Source organism: Plecotus auritus, assembly GCF_963455305.1.
Source record: "Plecotus auritus genome assembly, chromosome: 12".
Taxonomy (NCBI): Eukaryota; Metazoa; Chordata; class Mammalia; order Chiroptera; family Vespertilionidae; genus Plecotus; species Plecotus auritus.
The window spans coordinates 15,188,543-15,211,980 of NC_137778.1; the positions used below are offsets into that span (position 1 = coordinate 15,188,543).

At 38.9% G+C, this 23,438-nt stretch overlaps 2 protein-coding genes across 6 annotated transcripts in view; one reads left to right on the plus strand and one right to left on the minus strand.

Annotated features, from left to right (window-relative positions):
* The window catches only part of VASH2 (vasohibin 2), a gene marked incomplete at both ends in the record, with an annotated part of 38,959 nt that extends 33,830 nt beyond the window's left edge, over positions 1–5,129 (plus strand). The window contains one exon of one of the 2 annotated variants that reach the window (XM_080647941.1): positions 2,391–5,129. In XM_080647941.1, coding sequence (XP_080504067.1) covers positions 2,391–2,463 — 73 coding nt within the window. The remainder of the gene's footprint in view (positions 1–2,390) is intronic. The other variant, XM_080647942.1, reaches the window with a different exon arrangement.
* Positions 5,130–5,909: 780 nt separating this feature from the next.
* ANGEL2 (angel homolog 2) lies at positions 5,910–21,660 on the minus strand. 4 transcript variants are annotated; one of them, XM_080647936.1, is made up of 9 exons: positions 21,432–21,660; positions 18,833–19,158; positions 15,437–15,693; positions 14,507–14,576; positions 12,577–12,998; positions 11,352–11,478; positions 10,874–10,931; positions 10,199–10,362; positions 5,910–8,333 (listed from the first exon to the last, which is right to left on the minus strand). In XM_080647936.1, the coding sequence occupies exons 1-9, from the start codon at positions 21,488–21,490 to the stop codon at positions 8,182–8,184; spliced, it is 1,635 nt and encodes a 544-aa protein (XP_080504062.1). In that variant the 5' UTR covers positions 21,491–21,660; the 3' UTR covers positions 5,910–8,181. The 4 variants fall into 4 exon arrangements, with proteins under 4 accessions (XP_080504062.1, XP_080504063.1, XP_080504065.1 ...); XM_080647937.1 differs by lacking the exon at positions 18,833–19,158 and adding an exon at positions 17,019–17,268 and having other exon boundaries at positions 21,432–21,556; XM_080647939.1 differs by lacking the exon at positions 18,833–19,158 and having other exon boundaries at positions 21,432–21,571.
* Positions 21,661–23,438: the final 1,778 nt, after the last annotated feature.

The window sequence follows — 23,438 nt, forward strand, 5'->3', positions numbered from 1 at the left end:
GACAGGGCGGTTGGCATCTGGTTAAGGACATGGGCTCTAGATCCTGGGGACAGACTCTGGCTCTACCACTTGTTAGCCATGTGACGTTGCTTTGAGCAAGTTCCCTAACTTTCAGTGCCTCTGTTTTCTCCCCTGTTAAGTGGATAGTAACTGTAACAACCCCATAAGGTTATGGTGAGAATTAATCCATATAACCCTCCTACAACAATGCCTGGCACATAGTAAGGCCTAATAAACAAAAGCTATTTATAATGGACATTTCTCTGCACCGGGGGGAGCTGATGGAAGTGCTCAGGGAAGGGTCAGAAAACGGAGGCGCAAGACCCCAAATTAAAGTGCATTTATTTTCAAGGGTTCCAATAGAAGAACATGAGTAAAGGTAAATGGTGGAGTGTTAGGAAGACACAAACTATGAGAAATGTGGTGAAAATTCTGCTCCACGAGGCTGAGGGGCTCCAAAGTGAGCCCCTGAGGAGGTGGCGTGCCTGTGATTGGTTGCTGCGGGGACCCTGGGGATGCCCACACTACAGGGCTGAGTGGGGAGGCTTTGTTCTCTCCTTGACCTACCCTGTAGCCAATCCTGCCGCCGACTTTCCAGCAGGCACTGCTGGTGACAGGAACGAGGGGGAGAAAATAGGTGAGTGCAGATTTATTTTTACCCCTGGAAAACAGTAGTAAGCCGGTGTCTTCCGAGCAGTATTGTTATATAGGAAGGGCAGCACATGGAGAGTTTCAAAAGAGGCGTGACTTGGTGTGGAGGAAGGTCCCAGGCCGGAAGAAAGGGTCAGAACCTGGGGGAGCTCATTGGTGGATGCTGCCAGGGCCATGGGACAGGGATTGTCTTGTTAAACACAAGGAACTGCTTCATTTTCAGAGACAACCGGAGAGCTAACGAGCCACCAGCGCCTAGGTCCTGCATGGGGTTCCAGGGAAGAGACTGCCTCTTAGAAGTCAGTCTCTGGACTCCATTTAGGGTGTGGCAGCTTGCCCTGAGTGGAATTGTAGAGAACTTGCTAGAGACAGGTTCTCCTTACCCTAAATACTAACCTTCAGGCCTACCCAGCACTCACTGTTCCTAGCATGTGTCTGAATTAGCCTTGTATTCATGAGTTAATGGAGGGAAATGGGACCAGTTAGGATAACCTTCCCCTGGCCGTGGGGAAGGTTAGCTTGAAGCTGTGACTTAACCATGATTCACCATATGTGAACGAAGCTCAACTGGGTGGTGGTGGGGGGGGGGGCCTCTTACTACTCTCTGCCTCTTCAGAGAGCCTCCTGGAGGGCCCAGCCCAGCTGTCACTTCCCCAAGAAAGACAGGGAAGGGGAAGAAGGTGAAGGGCACATGCCAGGTGTCCTTTGAACAGGTGTCCAGGTAACTGACGGCCACTCCACCTGTCTACTTAGTCCAAGGCTACGCCCAGTGTCGGGGAGGCTGGGAAAGATGGTGTGTATTCTGGGCAGCTCTGTGCCCAGCTAGAAACAGGGGTGTCTTTCTTGGGGAAGAAGGAGAAGAGTGGATGTTGAGGGGCAACTGACAGGCTCTGCCATAAAACCATCCGCTAAAAACAAGTGTAATTTATATCCGGGTAAGAAATATATACTTACACAGTCACCGTATTGGGAGAGGTAGTGTGGAAATCCTATTTTAATTGCTCTAAGCAAGCAAAGATTAGCTATGAGCACTTCAAGCATAATAATCTTTGAGAAAGTGAATTTTTGATTACTGAATTTTCTAAAAGTGGGGTACACCGAGGAGGGGAAGACACATAAATGCTTTGGTGTAGTTGTCTGTGGGAAAGTACCTTAGAGAATGTCTTTAGGGAAGAAAGATGTTTTGCCCCTGAATGACTTCGCAGTGTGACATGCTTTTTCAGATGTATTCTCAAAGGTTCACCTGATTATATACATTCAAGTCTGGAGTTGTAACCCTCTCTCACAGATAACAGCATCTCTCCTTGAGACCAAGTCACCTGAGACCTCTTGCAGCTGCTGGCTTCCCCCAGGGCACGGACACCAGGAAGCCAAGGTTTTGAGGAGACTCTGGCTCCAATTTTTAGTCCTTCTGTAGTAAATGCAATTCTTTAGACCCTTGTGAGGTTCACAAGTTAGAATGTGACCGAATTTTCAGGCTTAAAGATGAACAAACTCATTTAGCAACCCGTACATCTTTTTTAACTCTAGATTGAAAGCCTGTTAAAATGTTCCTTAAAACCTATAAAAGGTGGACAAGAACAAGAGGTAGAGTTGGGAGCTGAGGCTGCTGGGGTGGGGTGGGGTGGCGACAAATATCGCAGGGTTAGGAAAACGGAGTAGAAGCGGCCCCTGAAAATACTAAACATGTTCTTTCTCCATCCCATCCCTTTGCCCCTCCACCTGTCTTTTACCCTTAGGCCTGCTCTGCCTGAGAAGAAGGTGGCTGACCTCAGCACTCTGAACGAAGTGGGCTATCAGATTCGGATTTAGGCAAGCCATACCAGCCGGCCAGAGGCCTTCTGTGGTGCTTCTCTCTGCACTTTACCCAGCATCTTCAGGAGGAACTGCAACTATTTATTAAGAACCTGTGGATTTTATTTTTAAGGATTCACTTGGAAATAGAATCTGAGTGGGTGGTAACAACCTAAAAAAATTCACAAAGGGGCAACCATGAAAAGGCTAAAGTCATAAACCCCACTGGGGTTGGACTGTCCCCCTCACTCCAGATGGAAAGGATACTACTATCACTGTAGTTCTATATTTTTCCATTTACCCGCATTCTTTTACTTGCTTTCACCATTATCCCTCACCAAGTAAATGTTTCTGAAATCCTCCCTCCCACTTTTGATATAGTAAGGTAACTCAATCAGTATTAATGTTTTTTGCAGCAATAACAGAGGCAAAGATTGGTGGGTGTTTTTTTAAGCTGTCAATATTACCTCAGCATTTTGACATCAGATATGCAAGCTTAATGGTGTTTTGTTTTTTATATATTCTATTTGTATGGGTTCCCCAATATTTCCCAAGGGGACCGCCACAAAGTTTGGAATTCTTTCCTGGTGCATACATGTGATGAGATTTAAGGTATAATATGCAGGTGTTTTGCTAAAAAGCACTGAAATTCTTCTGGCAATACGGGAAACCATTTTTAGGATCTTGGAGTCACTTCTTTCTCAAAGCATTCACTGACAGCAGCTTTTGTTCTTTCAAAACAAAACAAACACAGCACAGTGAGAACTAGTCTATGTTCTGTCACTAACATTTAAACTTTGCAGACTCTACAAAAGTAGAAGCGATCACGCAGTACTGGGAAAATTTAGCAGTATGGCAATTACCTCTAATAACAAAACTCAGCAAGGTAAAGAAGCCAGGCATGAAACAGCAGGTCTCCAGAAACAGATCATCTTTCTGCTCACATTTCATCTGATCCTTAAATTCTGAGCGGGGCCTTGATTCTGAAGGACTCACTGTTGTGAGAGACCTGTTCTGATGTCTTATATTAAGACCAAATGGGGTGTGATGGGATTATTTTCCAGTACCTCGCTTTTTAGTACGACCTCATGACATTTAGGAACTGGTGTTGGAAAAATGCAATGAATTAGAGAAGCCCGGAACCTTTTTTAAAAATGGAAACGTCTTCAGGTCCCACATTACACCTGAAAGCGTGACTTGGTCCATGAAGCACAGTATGACTATCTGGCATGCACATGGTAGTTACAGTGACTTATGGCTGCAGATCATACAGCATAACTCCAATAGCATCCCAAGTCTATATGTTACCAATATCAAGCGTACAGCTTCTGTTTCATTTGTTTTATCTTCGTAACCACGCCAACTCATGAGACCAAAAGGCGGAGTTAAGTGAAGTCCGCTCGTCAGCAAAAGTGTTATTCAGTCTCAGGGCTCCCCTCTGGCTTTCCTTGATGAGGTGATTTTAGGAAGGGATAAAAAAAGGTAAGAATCTGCTCAGATTCTTGACCTCTGAGGGTGACATGGAGAGCAAAAGGACTTCATTCTCTAGCCATCTGCACATGAACTCATTTTACCCTCAAAGTCAATGTTATTACTGGAAAGTATTGTTTTCTAGGAAAAGAAGGAAGTCTAATGTCTTTACATAAACAGGAGCAAGTAGGTATACATCTCAATTAAAATAAAGAATAGCATTAAGTTAACAATTCTGAACTTAATGGCTTTAAGAATAGTATTATCGGTCAGCAGAGTTTAAAATGTTATCTTTGTATATCTTCCCAAGGCAAACTCATTTGCAACCCATGGCCACGTGCATTTAGAGTACTCAGTAAATCATTTCATTCTCATTCCAAAAACGATACTATCAATCTGCAACTTTATTATATATTAAGACTACTTATAACATTGCAATCATTCTAAGAGCTTGGAATAGGATTTCCCAAGCATTACCTAAGTATTGTCCCAACTAAAATACAAAAAGTCCATAGCTACACAGCCTCTTGTTTCCTACAAAAAAGAGGAAAGTAGGGATATAAACTGTTTCTAATATGCTAATGGATAAACTTTAAAACTGCCAATTGACTTGATGATTCAATTAAGTAACAATTTCTTCCATACTACTTGATTTTAATCATTTCCCCAAAGCAAGAGTTAGTCACAGAAACATGAAAATTCATGGAAGATGTTTTAGTTGTCATTCTATATTTAATGCCTATGGAATGTTAATTTCTAAAAGATGTGAGAAAGAAACCAAACGTATAAAGTCTAGTGCTGTAATTTAAGTCAAAACAAACAAAAAAATCATGATATGATCCCCCCCCCAAAAAAAAATTGATTTTGAAACCGGCTACAATTCAAAAAGATCAAAAATGAAACGGAGATGATTTGAAATCTAGTTTTGAAAAAGTTATTTATGTAAGAGAATTGTTATGCGTAAGCCACTGTGGCAATAAATGCAAAGTTTAAATGAATGACAGGAATCTTGATTTTAGACTACATGTGCTGTTTTGAGTACACTTTACTTCAAAAAGTGATATTTAGTATTTTCTATACACTCTGAAATCATGAGCATTTCACTTTTTCTAAGTCAATTATTTCATAAGGATTTTATTAATAGATATTGGTAAATAGAACTTTGGAAATCTTAATTCAGTATTCTTACTATACCCAAGGCTTTTGTAACCTAGTTTTATGTACAACCTTGTACAGTTTTTTTGACATACAATTCAGAATCTTGTTTATTCTCTTGGACTTTGTTCTGGCCAATACATTTTTTTTAAATCTTTAAGGAAAACTGTGATTGTTTTAGTGGGTATTTTTCTAAGTAAATGACAACTTGTATAATGTATTTTAGAGAATGCCAGATAGTGCATGTTTCAAGTTCATGTTTTTCTCATCACTTATATGTTTATACAGCATGAGACTTTAATAAAACCATCCTGGAAACTTAAGGATTGTTTTTCTTCTAAAAATGTAACATGATGTAATTTTTTTTCTTGTCCACTTACTTGTCCTAGTCAACTAGTTTCTTATTTTGACTTCTTCCACCGTTTTCAAACTCTACATTAAACATCACTCTATTTTGGCACATCTTAATTCACTTATATTTTAGCATCAGCCTAAGTAATAAAAGCTGGAAAGGGTAATGGAATCGTTTAGAAGAGGCAACAAGCCAGCTTACAGAGCTTAGTATAACTTACCAAGAAAACCTCAGACACAGCCCTAGCCAGTTTGACTCAGTGGTTACAGCACCGGCCCTCGGATTGAAGGGCTATGGGTTCGATTCTGGTTAAGGACTCATACCTTGGTTGTAGGCTTGATCCCCAGCCCTAGTCAAGGAGCCTACAATCGGTGTGTTTCTCTCAATCTGTCTCCCCCTCCCTTCCACTCTCTCTCTAGTATCAATGGAAAAAACATCCTTGGGTAAGGATTAACAAAACAAACAAAAAAACCCTCAGGCACAGATGTGCTAGTGTAATACTTTATTAGGTAATTTACAGGTACAAAGTGCAAATGACTTGATGTCTGTTTCCCCAACCCCTTATACTCTCTGGATTCTTACATTTTACTAAAGCAAAGGGTTAAAAATAGACTGTGGCTAAATTCCAAAAGAAAAAAAAGACATAAAGGACAAGTTTTCAAATATGCCTATTATCTTGATATCAAATAATCAAACCAAAATTTCATGACTCCACAACATCCCTTTCCATGGAAAAGTTGGGTAGTATAGCACTTGAGGTTGTGGGAGACTTAGTTTCAGCAAACAGCCAGATTTCATTGCTTTTGGCAGGTAAGTAGTACGCTCTGACAGAGTCACCAACTCTTCTGATGAAAACAAAGACAAGTGGATAATTAATTTTAGTGGAGCTTTAAAAACTTGTGAAAAAGTTACATTGACCTTTTTGGCCTCCAGTCCTACAAACTAATACTTCATTCTATAAGATAAAGTAGAAAGCAATTTTATGGATTAACTCTATAAAAGTTGAAGCACATGAAAAGCGCCTAAAATCACAATATATTAATCAGGATATGAAAAACTGCATTTTCCACAGAGGTTTTCAGGGATGTTAGTCTGTCATTAATGACCTATAGATAAAGTTATTTGTTAATAAATTCACACAACGAAAGCAGTAATCAATGAATTTTCATTTTTCTTTCCCAGATACTAAAAGGGGATAATTATACTATCTGTTATTTGATGATGATAATATCTGCTAATTAGGACAGATCAGAATATTCTGAAAACTGTGACTAGAAAATGTTCAAAATCCTAGAACTATAGTTAATACCATAAATAAAAAAGCCCCAAAGTGAAAAGTTGAACATTTAAAAGTATTTTCTTATTACAATTTTTACTAGCCAGATCCTTATAGCCCACATGCCTTTTGGGGTATTCCATCTATTTTTTTTTAATAATGGCAGTAAATAATACAAAAACTTTTAAAGTCCAAGACTATAAAGCAACTACTGCTTTCTAATGTAAAGTGAAGCATTATATTAAGAAAACTCACTGTAAAAACTTTTATAATTCAGTATAATTCAATATAAAATTATTCAGTAAAAATAGACATAATTCTTTGATTACCATGTCTGAAAAAAGAGAAAATTTTCTTTTTATGGTTTAAAATTTTTGATTCAAACACATAGAGCCAAATGCAGAATTAATGATTAGACCCGCTCTTAACCACTTCATAAAAAAGGACTATCTCACACTGCTACATCACATTAAAACACATTATAGAAGCAAAACACAAACAGTTAAAATTACTAAAGAATATTAGTATCCAAGTCGGTATTTACACATTAGATTTTTGCTGGCTTCCTCAAATTTCTGAGGCAAAACAAAAATAATCTTATAGCTGCCACTTTGTTCCAAAGACAAGTTTCCTCATAAATGTCTACAGTATTAGTTCATTAAAATAAAATCTCTCCCTAACCCAGAGATCTTTTCTCGAAACTGAATAGAGAAAAGAAAAAAAAAATTGCCAGGGAAATGAAGACATAACCCCAATCTGCCTCCTATAATGGTCTATTACAGGATGGAAAAGTGGGTTTGTGTAGTCTTCATCCCTCTAGTTATGGGACCTTTTACCCCAACAAAATGTAGATATATTACATGTCCCAGGATAGTAACAAGATGGGTTAAACAATCTGTACAATTTTAAAAAGCATTATCAAGCCCCCTCAAAAACACACTGAAATGGTTGGATATTTGAAAATGACCCAATGATTTCTGAGATGAACTAATTGGGACTCAACAAACTGATGGTCTTTACAATGAAATAAAGCTTTCTGGAAGGGAAATGAGTTGTGGTTTACAAGAACTCAAAAGACACTTGGGATTCACCATAAAACTTGCCAAAAACATGAAATGGAATTTTTTATTAAGAGGACTAAAGATGCACTATTTTTAAAAGTCACTGTCTATTTTACTAGAATTCAGAATAAAAATATTTACAATTATTTTACAATAAAAAGCATTTAGATATCATTTGTCAGGAAAATATTCTTTCATTATGAAAAAAGAAAATTATTGTAAACTTGTGTCTTCGATATCAGTTCCAAGCATTTAATATAACCTCTTCAGAAACTCCACGGCGCAAAAATAAACAACATGCAAACTCTTAAGAACAACTTTACAGTCTTTGAAAAAGAATATAAATTGGAAAGATATATATATATATATATACACACACACACACACACACATATATATATATATATAAAATCAAAGCAGAGTCAGAGTTCAAGTCTGAACTTGGCCAATAAAGGCAGATGATCTGAAGAGTTGTTTTCATTTGGAAGTCCATTAACAGTCCACAAGTCTTGTTCTGTAAGAAGTGACAGTCTAGCTAGAAGTTTCAAGCCTCCAACCAAAGCAACTTCAGTTCCTAGTTTAAAGAAACACACATATTTAATGAAACTGTGTCAACAGATTGTAAATTAATCACGCAAAGTCTTTTCTTTCTAAACAACAATATAGAACTTGAGACCCCTCTGGAAGTCTAAACATGAAACAGGCCGAAACCGGTTTGGCTCAGTGGATAGAGCGTCGGCCTGCGGACTGAAGGGTCCCGGGTTCGATTCCGGTCAAGGGCATGTACCTTGGTTGCGGGCACATTCCCAGTGGGAGGTGTGCAGGAGGCAGCTGATCGATGTTTCTCCCTCATCGATGTTTCTAGCTCTCTATCCCTCTCCCTTCCTCTCTGTAAAATATCAATAAAAATATATTTAAAAAAAAACAAAACAAAAAAAAACATGAAACAGTTTTCGAAATATGATAAAAATTTTTACTAATATAAGTTGTTAAAAGAAGTTTTTGGGATATAATTATTTGTTGAGTGTAACCTAATTATATTTCTCAAATACACAGCAGTTTCATATGCTTGTTTTTTTTCTATTTAAGATTATTTTTCAAGTTCTGAAAATAATCCAGAAGAAAACATCAATGTAATAAGAATGTTAAGACTGATTTGGTATTGACAACTACGTAAGAAATTTATCCATCAACCATTCTATAGTTGTATAAAACCAGACAGGCACAGTCAAAGCTAAGTAGAAAGTTTGTAAGGTGACTGGAAAATAATTTTTTTTAAAAAATATATTTTATTGCTTTTTTACAGAGAGGAAGAGAGAGGGATAGAGAGTTAGAAACATTGATGAGAGAGAAACATCGATCAGTTGCCTCCTGCACACCCCCTACTGGAGATGTGCCCGCAACCAAGGTACATGCCCTTGACTGGAATCGAACCTGGGACCCTTCAGTCTGCAGGTCGACGCTCTATCCACTGAGCCAAACCGGTCAGGGAGGAAAATAAATTTATAAGCATTGCCAATTGGGTCAACAGGAAGAATAAAAGTGGACATGCTCTTAAATGTTAAAATTTGCGGTGTTGGTCCATGACACACTTCCGCCACCTAGTGAACAGTTCTGGCATGACAACTACCAGAACCTTATTACAAATCCAAAGTAACGAGCATATTTTGTGGAGCTGATCTAGTGGGGAGCAGTAAGCCATCTCTTGAGTATTACTAATAACATCCTCAAGAGGAAGAAAAAAACAAACAAAAGGGGACAAGAAAAGTAGCACCAAAAAATGGAAAATAGGGAAAATCAGAAAAGACAACATCTGCCAACATTATGGACTTCCAGTTTTCTAAATGGTGTTTTCTGACTTCCACTTATATGAAACTGCATTTTCTTCTTATGTTATATCCTTAGTTAATAAAGTCTTGTTTTCATTGACTCATACCAGGAAATGTTTTATCACCTTTGCTTTTTGAAAACACAGTCACAGACCTCTTTCCAGAAAAAAAAAGGTCAATATGACAAAACTGTCTATTGTTGGAAGTTTAAGCAAGGTCCTCTCCAATGAAGGCAGGGTGCTGCAACACAATTTAAGTACAAACAATGTATGTTGCTGGCACAATAAAACAGTAAATAACAGCAAGTAAAACCAAAGGGCAATTGAAAGACCTAGAACTCAGAAGGTGACTGGGCTGGAGGGTAGAGCTGAGGGTATAATTCCTAGATAACTTGCTTTGAGGTGTTCCACTGCCTCCATCTTTTTCAGATGATTAAATGATTATTCAAATGCATTACCAATCTGTCAAATATATTACCAATTAAAAAATATTTTTAACTTGTAAATCTAGAACTTCATCTAGATGTTTAGCTAATAACTTTGCCAACTTCAGCCCTGAGGTTTCAGTTACTGTGCTCTGGGCAGAACTTAAGATTCCATGCTTTCTTTACCTGGCTGCCCAGCAACATCTTTCTTTTCCCCAGAATAGAAAATATAATCCACGGTTATGGCACTTCGGGAATGACAGGTGGTCACTTCTGGAATTCCAGTGTCAGGAAAATAATGTGAATAAACAGATGACAAGCTGAAATGGTGCTGTAAATGTGAAGATAACCTAAATTAAAAAGAAAAAGTGTTTAGCATCTATCAAGTTTTTCATGATTTATAATTCCTCCTATTAAAGCACTTCTTCATTTAATTTCCAGACAAAGCCAGACATTAGGACAGCTTTACTTAAACAGACAATATCACAATTTGGCATTCATGCAGTGATACCAGAACCCATTAACAAGGCTGTGAAGCATGGGGGCAGGGAGGAGCTCAACAGTTAACATATGCATGTGATTTATTAATTCTATTCAGAGCCTCTACTTAGTAATAAACACACATTCTAAAACAATTTACGGGCATTCCTCATTTTACTGCACTTCACTAATGCACTTCGCAGATGTTGCACTTTTTTTCAAATTACAAGGTTTGTGGCAACCCTGCAAGTCTAATAGAGCCAACATTCTTCACCAGCACAGAATATCTTCATTTTTTATCACTTTTAAAAAAATCAGTTTTGAGAAACTATCTTTTAAACTAAAGTCAGCTAATGTCCACTATTGCTTTCCAGAACTCACTTTTCAGCTGTCGCTAGGACTTCTGTTTTATCCAGCTGTGTTTGTGTCAGATCACTGTCTGTAGAACAAAGAAAATTACATATTTTAATACTATCAATATATTGCTTTATTCTAGTTTGCCTTGGTACAGTCCTTTTATTCTAGGAACAATATTTAAGACATATCTAGTTTAGATCTAATGCCTAGTTAAATATTTCATCCTAAAAGTTCCATGTTTTGATGATCTCCAAAATTAGCAAACATAAAATGCAAACATTTCCAAAGCAACGTGCAATTCATGCAAAGATAATTTGGGAAGTTCAACTTTAAAAAGGTAAGTTTAGAGCTCTCTGAATAATAAAGGAATAAGCAAACAACTACATGTTTTTATAGTATATGAATATTTATTCCTGAGATGTTATCCATTTAAAATTTTAGTTTTATGTTCAAAGGGAAAGTATTATGAAGAAGACTGCCAAAATATATTGGAAACACTTACCTGTCTTTTCTACTTTTGGTACCTGCTGTACCTCATATACACAGTTCTGTGAGATACCTAGGTTTGGGGGCCAAATTGGAATAGATAAAATTCTTTGTCCCCGTGAAGACTGTTCCTGGCCAGATACCTAAACAAAATTTCAACAGGTATCTTAAGAATAGATTTTAAATAGTTTATGTATTGAAAAGTTTGTTAAATGAAAGGAAATCCAAGAATGATAAATACTACTTTTTATTCATTATATTAAGTGATTATTTGTGCTTATAGAATCTTGTTTAAATACAGTTCAGAAAGCACTTATTTACTTGGAAATGGCAATCTTTTCTTATACGTATTTTTCTCTAATCTGGCCACCTAAATGACCAATCACTTTAGACTAATACTGCCCCTCCTTTTTGCTACCTGCAATATAGTTCCTATTATAGAAAATACTAAGAGAGATAAACTCCTATAAAGTCTTAAACTATCTAAAGTCAGTGGTGAAAAACTTACTTGGTTAAATATACTGAAGATCAAAGAATCAAAAGCAAGCAAAAGAGAGCACAATGGAAATAGTGGGATAAATGATACTCAGCTATGGAATTAAAATTTTATCATTATGCAAAGGAAATTATAAAGAAATATTGAAGTACTGTTTTGCTAACTGTATTGCTCACATCCAGCATTCCAAAGTCTATTCTGCCACCTTGTGAATAGCTTCTTATTTATGAAGTATTCATGTTTGTCAATGTTTCTTTTTTTCTCTCTCCCATTTTGGATTTTTCTTTAGATATATTTTTATTGATTTTTTACAGAGAGGAAGGGAGAGGGATAGAGAGTTAGAAACATCGATGAGAGAGAAACATTGATCAGCTGCCTCCTGCACACCCCCTACTGGGGATGTGCCCGCAACTAAGGTACATGCCCTTGACCGGAATCGAACCTGCGACCCTTCAATCCACAGGCCGACGCTCTTATCCACTGAGCCAAACCGGTCAGGGCCCATTTTGGATTTTTTGCAGCCTGCTAATTCCTCAAAGCAGAATGTTGCCACAAATAGATGGAAAAGATGAAATTCAACCAAGTGGATATAAGCACTTATTAGTAGTTGTGGAAAATCAACATAGGCTGGTAAAGTGAGGGTACTGCATCATTCAAGGTCAAACAGGCCTGTGATGACTATCCTCACATTACAGTGAACAGAGAGCCAAGTCCACCTCCTAGTAATGATGAAGTGAGCACTTACCTTTCCTATGGCAAGTCCTTCATAATTCAATTTTCCGTCCTTTATGAAACTATAGAGCGGTGAACCAGGAACAGAATTAAAGTCCCCACACATAACAATAGGGTAGAAGCTGCCATCTTTCTGATGGGCAACACTGGAAATCTCTGCCAGAAGCATTGCCAATTGGGTCAGCTTAATATCACCTCGCCTTGGGTTATACAACAGATGTGTGTTAGCTACACAGATTGCAGGAGAGACACCACTTGGAATTTTGGGCTGCAAGAGTAACACTAATCCAACATTGTCTCTGTCCAACAGAGGAATATCACGGCGGTAGAATTCCACTGGGTTCACTGATAAAAGCGAAAATTTGGAATGTTTGAAGCAAATGGCACAGCCATCTGGTTTCCTTCCTGTACGAATCTTGTACTCACAGTGATAACCTATTAAAAAAAAAAAAAAAAGAAAATTTAAAACAAGGGACTTATATATATATACTAGAGGCCCAGTGCATGAAATTCATGCACTTGGGCAGGCGGGGGGAGGGGGGTCCCACAGCCCAGCCTGCGCCCTCTTGCAGTCCGGGAGCTCTTGGGGAATGTCCAACTGCCGGGGAGCAGGCCTAAGCCATCAGTTGGACATCCTTAGCGCTGCCTCAGAGGTGGGAGAGGCCACCGCCACTGTGCTCATCAGCCGTGAGCCTGGCTTCTGGCTGAGCGGCGCTCCCCCTGTGGGAGCGCACTGACCACCAGGGGGCAGCTCCTGCGTTGAGCGTCTGCACCCTGATGGTCAGTATGCATCATAGCTACTGGTCATTCCGCCGTTTGGCCGATTTGCATATTAGCCTTTTATTATATAGGAAGAATATATATACACACACAGCTAATATTTTTGAACAATGTTTACCAAAGTGTATTTTGCAAAACAGTAATGTAGGAATAAGTGTTGGAGTAAAAAAAGTTTGGGACTAGGTCTAATAGGTCTCTTTATGGGCAGACTTCAATCTTAAATATGCTAATGTGTATCATCAGGCTCTCATTTGCTTCCTAGTAAAAGTCAGTCATGACAAAGACAGCAGGGACTTATAATAACCTACCCTCCAAGTACCTCTGATCTTTTTGCTCTAACTCTTCCCTTCTTGTTCCACTCCACACACACTAGCCTGCTTGTCTGCCTTAAGGCACTACAACCTTAGGGCCTTTCCTTTGCTATTTCCTCAGTATGGAATGGTTTAGGCATGGCTGGTTCATTCACCTCCTTCAAGTCTTTACTCAAATGTCACTTTCTCTGATCATTTGTTTACAATTGAAATCTGATTCATTCCACTTTCCTGCTTTTTCTAGAAAACTATATGAACTGTTTACACATTTATTTGACTTATTGTCAGCCTTTCTCCACTAGAATGTACACTGCACAAGAGCAGAGACTTGTTATCTATTTTGCTCACTGCTGTTATCCCCACTGCCTAGAACAAACATTGCATGATGTACAGCAGGTATTCAAAAAATATTTCCTGAATGAATGAATGCAAAGTAGGCAGCATTTGTCAAACAGATAATTTAAAAGTGTTCACTCATCAAATAGGCTTTTAGTTTCTATCCATCAGGCACTGGTAAATATGTGTGTTATAATAATGATCTAGAAAGAATGGTCCCTCATCTCATAAAGCTCAGAATTCTGAGTCTAGTAGTGATGGGCAAAGCAACTCCTACAAAGGAACCTATTAAGAGATTCTTACACATCTTTCCCTTTGAATTAAAATTACATATCAGCACAAAAGTTTTCATTTGAAATACGTCAATCTTTTCCTGGCCTTTTGAAATAGGTATTAAATTTTTCAAAATTAAGATTTTTGGCCCAAATACGCCACACTCCTTTGTTAGCAAGTTATGCTTTAACAACATACCAATCTTCCAAAGTAAATTTGGCTAAAATAAAAGTTACATTGTACCCAACGATTCCAAACTTGGCCTGATCTCTGTTCCATAATGATCTTCTTGAACTTCTTGCAAACAAAGTACCTTGGAAGAAAAAAGAGGCTTTGAATTAAAAAAAAAAAAAAAAAAAAAAAAGGAACACAGGCTTTAAAATTTTAAAAGCCTGATGAAAGTTGCAAAATCTTTATTTTCTTATAATTTACAGATCAAATTAATGTTATGTTTCCAAATTTGACCAGTGCCCCAAGCCCTGGCCTTTAATCACATGAAGCTTTCTTACTATACAAAACTTACTATATTCTTAATTTACACATCAGGATATTTTCCCTGAATTTACACATGTATTAGTACTAAATCCTTCTTGTCCTTTCTTAAGAGCTGATTTCTTTGAAAGTAATTTTTTTAAAATATATTTTATTGATTTTTACAGACAGGAAGGGAGAGGGATAGAAAGTTAGAAACATCGATGAGAGAGAAACATCGATCAGCTGCCTCCTGCACACCCCCTACTGGGGATGTGCCCGCAACCAAGGTACATGCCCTTGACTGGAATCGAACCTGGGACCCTTCAGTCTGCAGACCAACGCTCTATCCACTGAGCCAAACCAGCTAGAGCTGAAAGTCATTTTTTAGATTAATTTTTGGATCAATTAAAATAAAAGTAAATATTTACTGAATGCTTAATATGTTGCTAGACCCTATCTCAGAAGTGACCAATACTTAAGATTTTTGGATTTTTTTGAAAAGTTAGATGATTATTTATACCAACAACCATTAGCAAATGACTCTTTGGAAGTCATGATATCTTGTTAAAAACTGTTCCATCACTATATTTAAATGTCTTCCCTTCTTACCAAACAAAAGGGAGAAAACCATTTAGTTTACAAATGAACCATTTAACCCAACTCTTTCTTGTGTGAAGTATTTAGATATTGTGTACTTACATCTGCATCAAAGTTTTTAATTTCTTTCAGAATATTGGGAAACCTAAAACTCCAGTGTAATACTGGTCGCCGGCAGTGTCTATAGAGGTGTGAATTATCTTCCAATAAATTTTGTGAAAGTATATTATAGGACATCACTGAAAAGTCAAACTTGTTCTCACTGTCTTCACAGATGGGGTCCACATTTTTGTCTCCTAGAATCTTCGTATTTTCTTTATTATGGTTAGATATATATTCCCAATGCCGTTTTATGGTGCCTGTTAAAACATTGGACAAAATATAAAGAATTAATTTAAAAAACAGGCCATATGTTTTCTTGTATATAAGTATTTTCTTGCCTTTTAAAATTTTCCATAGGCAATGAACACAATGTTTTCCCATAGAAAATGGCAATATAGCATTGAATAACCAGAAGTTGTCACCAAATTGATTAAAAGGCTGTAAAATGAAATACTGACTGATCAAGAGGTACACAACAGGTTAAAAGGATCTAGTAAGGCATTCTAGAGATGAAGAGTGTGTGTAACTAAAACTAAGACTATACAGGGGTGTGGTTTCTCACTTCTTTATGGTTAAAAGTGACTTAGCAACTTTGTAACTATAATAATATATTTTTATGTCATAGCTGGCTTTCCAATAAGATCATTTCACATATTTTATTCCCTATTAGTAAGATAAGATCATCCAATAATTCCATAAAGAACACATCTCAGAATTCTGCTTTAGACACAAATGAAGGGTGTATAATGACAATATATAGAAGCAGTATTTAGTGTCTAAAACTGAAGTGGAACAATGCAAACAAAATGAACAAAAAAAAATCTTTTTAATGCATACCAAAGCAAAAGTTACATGTAACATAGTTACAGAATGCTGGTAAATGATAATGGCTGGTTGACGAACCTAGCATGCAGCAACCAGGAATGTGTGATGATTTATATTCTGCAAAGACATCATGTACCCTGAAAAAGTGATGAAAAGAGAATCAAAAAGCATGAGATTTTGCAATTATAGGCAGTCCTCGATTTAGAAATGACCACCATTTATATTTTCACCTTTGATCTTGTCTCCCTCATCCCACCACTAAAGGGCATACTTTAACTGCTTGGAAGCCATGAAGAAAAATGTGGAACTTTTAGAGAATATATGAACTCAAATGAAGGAGAAAACAAGAAATGGGAAGACCTTGGAGAAATAAACTAGGAGATGGACTTCCAAGCATGATTCAGTAACATAAGAAATCTCAGCCCTAGAATCTCTTCCTTTTCTTGCACAAAGGCGTTTATTTTATTGGATTACACAATACCTAACATTCCATCAATACAGTGGCTTTCAACCTCTAGAGCTTGTACAACCCTTCAGCATTACTTTTCAGGTCATGAACATCAATGCCTGGTATACTGGGAGTGGAGTGATGGGGTAAATACATTTATCCTGACCACACTGCTTTGAATAAACATACAGAAATGTGTTTCAATGCTAGAGTTCCATGGAAGACAATTTGAAAACCACTGATGGAGTAAATAGTCTTTGGTCTTCATATACTTCACAACATAAATTCATATCACAAAAGCTTATATACCTTCCATGTCAGGAGGAACAAGGTGATCACAGCAGAGAAGACAGATGAATCAAAGAAAGTAAGCACTAGGCCTGATCAGTTTTTAGGGTGCCTAATTAAAAAGTCTTAATTGTGTCACACAAATCCTTCAAATACCACTTTAAAGTGATAGGCAAGTTAGCAATGCTGTTCTCTTGATTGAAAGGTATTAGTGAAATATCGGAAGTCACAAATATGGCTTAACGAAGAGCATTTTCCTTATTCACAATACCTAGGAAGAATGGACATAGAGAGTCAGGTTGCAATCCGAGTTTATCAGTGTGTAAATGTAATTCCCCATCCATTAAAGGGAAGACACCACCACCACAATTTTCTGAGTACCTACTATGAAGCCAACAATATGCTGGGCACTTTGACATCTCATTTCATTGTCAACAGGCTTTGAAAGTAAGCATTACTTTACACTAGGAAACCAAGGAGCAGAAAGATTCAATAATCCGTCCAAGTTCACACAATCGGTGGAGCAGAATGACAGCAGGGAGTGGTTCCTAAGCCCATGCTTATGTCACTATGGCACATGGCACAGCTCCACCTGACAGCTACCAGATTTACAAGAGAGGCGTGCTGCCTCGATAGGCGATGAATACATCAATGAAAAGCAATCTCATATCATATAGCCCTGGGTTTACAGATTACGGATTGTTCTTAGGAAACTAATTTTAATGCCTCTAAATCTTTCATTGATTCAAACTGTGGTTAATAGATTTTCACTTCTGAGTGCTTAGAATTTCTACTTAAATGTGTAGTAGAATTTCTCCTTAAAAGGACACTAATCTTCTAGCTCTGTCTTCCAGGTTAACGTCTTCCTTTGACAAAGTTATGTCTGCTCTCTACACATTAACACCTACACAGCCTACTTTCAATTATCTTCAGAGGCATCATCTTCACGGAAAACCATAGCTCAGTCAGGAAGACAATTCCAAGTTCTACTTATCTACTTGGGGGGCAGGGTGAGGCACCACTGTAGGTTCTGCTACAGTACACAAAATCCAAGTCTGTTTCCTCGAGGGAAGACAAGGTCTCATATTTAAAATCTGACTTCTAAATCTGTGAAGGAAGTGGGAAAAGCAGCCATGATTTAACTATTAGAGCAGCACAGAGGGAGTCTTGTTAATTGTTTAGAGTAAAAAGAATATGAGAAAAACAGGAATAACCAACATATTTAGAAAAAACTGTTACTTAAAGTTAAGATATTTTAAAAGATAAAACTTCCACAGCCTCTCAAGATTAGATCAATAGACCTCACGATGAGAAATACAGATTTCATAAGGTAAAATCCTATTGTGAGAAAATATCTTGCATTTGATTATTTCTATTTAAGAAAATCCTTTTGTCTTACTTTTAAAAGTTATCATTTTAAAAAGTTAGCTTAAAAATGAAAACTTGAAATTTAGTTTTATGGATCTGTGGACTTCCAATAATACATCCACCAATTTCTAAGAAATCTAAGAACCTTTGTTTCAAAAACACTGGATTTAAAAATTATTCTTAAATTAAACTTAATGTTTTAATCTAGTCCTCCATTCTTTTCTACCTTACCTATTTGTAGAGTCACTTCTGTTTTTACTGCCAGAAATACACAATTAATTGAAGATAAGAATAACAACTGCATTTAAAAAAATTATGTTCCTTTTCCTTACAGAAAACTACTGGCAGAAAATAAAAACCAAACACCTCTAACCCCTGCAGGAGGTTTTCTTGAAGATGAGGCATGAAAGTTGCAATCAGTCTATGGCTTACGTCTATTCCTGCACCAAGATAAATGTCACCTTTACCTTGGTGTTTTCTTCGTTTTGATGAAGGCTCATCTCCCTCAGAGTTCATGATGGAACTAGAGAGATGAAGCAAAGATGTCTGGCTCAGGTTGTCAGGTCTCCAATTCCAGTACTGAAACTGAGTTCTAGACTCAAACAAACAAGGTGGTCTCCAATTTAACGAGAAATGCCTACTACTGAAGTAGGGGTAAGGAGCACGAGAATAATGTCCAGGCCACCTCATACAACTAGAAATATGTCTGTTCCAGCAACACCTTTGCAGATTCTCCCACGGTGTAGTCCAGTCTCTGCCCAGACTCCTCTGGTGATGGGGTAACATGGGGTATCTAAAAGAAATAAATACACTCCTTGAGGCACCACTGTAGGTTCTGCTACAGTACACAAAACCCAAATCTGTTTCCTCGAGGGAAGACAAGGTCTCATATTTAAAATCTGACTTCTAAATCTGTGAAGGAAGTGGGAAAAGCAGCCATGATTTAACTATTAGAGCAGCATCTTAATACTCTCCTAAACAACTAGGGCTGGTATTCTAAACACTTAATGTAGAAGCCACCGGTTTCCAAAACAACACATACACTTCAAAAAGTCCACAGGTCAACTGAGAGCTAAATCAACCATCAAACTGGTATTCAGCTTAGCTTCCTAGCATCTAATAAAACTCAATGGACAAATAAAATCCACAGCAAGCATAATACTCAAATCACATAAGTATTAAATAACACATAAGCTGGCTACAATTAAAGTGAACCTTTCTTCCAACTTGGTTTGGAGTAAAAACCAAACCTGTTTCTGAACAGTTTTTTTTTTTTTTTATACCAAAGTTATATCTTCCAAACATTTGTATAGCTAAAACAAAAACTTATCACAACTTCACAAAAAGATCTCTCTGGCTAATCAGTAGGTGGATAATTTATTTTCTCCTCTCTCTCTCTCTCTCCCTCTCTCTTTAAAGCATGCTTTTCCTTGAGGGAAATGAAAGAGTATAGAGCTTACTTACTAGAATTCACCAATTTAACCCATCATCCAAAATATCTCCAAAGTAGCATTACCATTATGTTGAGTAGATATGTTACTCTCAGGCTTTATTGGGCACCATCTTCTTACTATACTATTCTGGCAAAATATTAGGATTGAGGACTCCTATCCTTCCCTCCAGAATTCGTTAAAGGTACATTTCCAAGGTAGTGTCAATAATGTCCACTTCTATTACCAAAGGAATTTCGCTTCAAGTGTATCTTCTGTTACTTGACTTTTATAGGTTATGTTCTTTTCATATTAACAACATTTCATTTTTATTATATATTTATGGTGTTTATGCATTTTCAAACTGTTCTCTAAATTCAACTTAATTGTAAGTCTTTAAAGGCATGACATGGGCAGACTAACATGTTTTGTGACAACATTACTTGCTCAATACATTTTCCATCCTAATAAGCGACCACATTGAAGTATAATACGTGTAACTAAAAAACATTCTCTATATTTGCAGTTACTTTCAGGGTAGGGCAAAAGTAGGCTTACAGTTGTTCCTAAGAAAAATAATACAAGAATAAATTGTGTTTCGGTACTCACAACAGTAAATCTACTTTTGCCCCACCCTGATAGAGATGTCTTTTTCCTCTTTAAACGATGAGCTCCTTCAAAGCCAGAACTTTGGGAATCATTATCATTTTAATCCCAGGCTCTTCCCAAGTGCCTAGCACAGTGCCTGGCACACAGCTGGTACTCAAGAAAACATTGTTGGACTGAACTGTTATCAAGTCCCAGGACTATAGGAGTTAAAACCCAATCCCCGTAACTGATGTAATCATTAATACAGTGCTGTGCTTCCCACGTGTGGGACACGACCCAGTCCCATACGGCACACAATTAAACTTCTTGATTTTTAATATCGAATTATTTACTTTAAAGGTGCATGAAGAAAACCCCCAATCAGTTCATCCAAGTCAAGATTTCGCGGATTAACTGCTCAGGGCTTCGCTAATGTGGGCAGCACTTATCGAAGTGCTTTTTCAAGTGTGTCCATTTCAAGAAAAAATATCCAGTAAATAACACAGGTGTGAACGAGAATTCGGTAACCATCGTAAATGTTGGTATACAAGTGACTCAAGTTTGGGACACACTAACACACCAACAAACCAACCGCGCGCGTGCGTGCGGCGCGCGCCTCCATCTGGGTCAGAGCGCGGGACCTCTGGGGACAGGCGGCCTCCCGGGACCGTCAGCTTCCGGACGGTGCAGCGCGGCCTGCCGGGCGCGGAGAGGCTCAGGCTGCCAAGGAGGCTGGGCGGGGTGAGTGGGCCGGGCTCCAAGCCGAGCCTGGTCGGGAGGGCACCAGCCCTGCCGGCCTCCGATGCGCTCCGCGACTGGGCCCGCGTCCTCGGGTTCCCGTGGCCCAGCGCCCGCCGGCTGCGGGCGGGTTTACCTATCCCTGGGGATCCCTGGGGGTCTCCGGAGGCTCCTCCCGGCAGCACCACCGCCCGACCCTCTTCCTCCTCCTTCCTTCCCCTCCCACCCCGCCCGGCCCACCCCGGCCGCCCGCGCCTGCCCCCGCCCCCAGCCGCCCTCCCTTCTCCCTGCGCCACCCAGACCTACTGACCGGCCTCTGCCCACCACACAGCGGCCGTAGCCCCTCTTCATACAGCGCCATGCTTCCATCTCGCCCCCGGATGGCCGTCAGGGCCTTAGGCTCCCGGCTCCACCGCAACCTCTACGAGAGGTTTGGCGGCCGAAAGCCCCAGGGGCTCCCCATCGCCAGACACCGGCTCGCGGCCGGGCTGCAAAGCACGCTGGGAGGTTCAGTCTCGCAAGTCCCCATATTGCGCCGCGAAAGTCCCGGAATTGTGTTCCGGAAGCTTCGCGGGGCTAATGAAGCTCGGGCAGCCATTTCTGAAGAGGGCAAAAACACCCGCCCTCCGCCTTAAAGAAACAGAAAGAAAGAAACTGCCGACCAGCTTTAAGGCCTGTGGGAGGGGGTACAGGGTGGTTACTGTGTGAGAGTAAGAAGAAAAAAAATTTCTTTTCTCGTATTTTTATAATGTCCTTGGGTGATTCCGAAGGTGGACGCCCAAGGTAGGGAAATACCCTTTTCTGGGTTCCCATAGAACTCGGCACCACGGGTTTGGGCAATTAATTCTGCAGGGACACATCAGCAGAGTTCGCTTTCGAATGTACCTGTGCGTCGTGTCTGTCCATCTTTATCAATTTTGGCATATGACTCGGTATGATTCTTGGAAAACAATATTTAAGTGAAGAGCCCCCTCCAAGAGAAAGACAACTGCGCAAGAACAGAGTGGAGAGAGAGCAGCCACCGTTTTTACATGCTTTTTGGAGAGCAGTAATTGAAGTATGGTAGCAATCATCTCAGGTAGAAACTGCTGTTTGGCTTCTGTACTTATTTGTTTGCTAAAACAATAGAAAGTTATTTTGATTTTCTGAACTTATGTATGCTATCCCAATACTCCATTGATGATGGTTTGAATATCCCATTGATTGTGATCTCACTGGTCATCGAAGTACATTCTTCTGGGAACCAGGACAGCTAAATTATCCTAAATTGCCTCAGTAGCTACAGATAATGCATTCCGGTTGACTCAGTGGTCCCGGAATCTGGACAGCACAATTATTCTAAATTGCCCCGGTGGCCCCAGATAATGTGTTTCTGTTGATTCAGTGATTCACAGATACTTTAGATAACTAACTTGCTCAATTTCACTTCTGTAAATGCTTTGCACGAAACAGGTTCCTCATTCCAGACCCAAAGATGTAATCGATAGCTTTGTGATATTCTGCCAATATAAGCCAGATGTGGCGAGCTGTTCGGGGCTTCGAGGTTTGGAGTGCTGAATGGCTCCCTCGTATGCTGCCGGCTTTTAATAAATGACTCCATAATTTGACTTCTTGAGGCGTCCTTTGTAAGATGGGGGTACACTGCAACATAATGTCTTGGAAAGACTTTTTCCCCTCTTGGGTTAATAAGGAAATCAGATGCATTTGAAGAACACCCTTTTCCTTCAGTATAACTATAGGTGATTCCTGTTATTTGTGCTAGTTATGTTCTGTAAAGCTACTACCAACACTGAATTAGCGAATACTGAACCATTGCTCCTAGGGGAAAACAGGGCTATTCCCGGTGAGCCACTCACTGGTCACAACATTTTAGTCACCTAATCAATACATAACCTTGTTTTATGTGTTTCGGCTTAAAGACCCTTTATCTGATATATGTTTTCTATTCACTGACATTGAGTTCATGGCCAATAGCACTGTAACTCATGCCTGAGGGAAGCTTATCTACACATGCACTTTCTCCATAAGGCACCTCACAGAGTTCTTGCACTTAAGAGCATTGGCTAGTACTTCAGCACTACCCTTGGGGACCATTTTAAACAGAAAAATCACCAACAAAAAGCACAAAACGTGAAAAACGTGGCACTAAATAGACTGTAAAGAGGATACTTGTTTATAGTGTGAGAGCTGAAATGAGGAGGCAGAGCTTTGCTTCCTTTGACCTAAGTAGGGAATGTGCACTTTGGGCAACTAAATTTTCACCACTCTGCCCAGATCCATAAACGGAGATAATAATAATTATGAAAGTGAGGATTTA

Bases quoted from the DNA above. Each gene is read 5' to 3' on its own strand.
- ANGEL2 (XM_080647936.1), bottom strand. From the start codon at position 21,490: ATGGAAGCATGGCGCTGTATGAAGAGGGGCTACGGCCGCTGTGTGGTG. The intron at 19,159-21,431 runs GTCAGTAGGTCT...TATTTCTTTTAG, and splicing joins TGTGTGGTGGGCAGAGGCCG to ATACCCCATGTTACCCCATC. The intron at 10,363-10,873 runs GTGAGTTCTGGA...TTTTTAATTTAG, and splicing joins GTCCTAGCGACAGCTGAAAA to GTTATCTTCACATTTACAGC.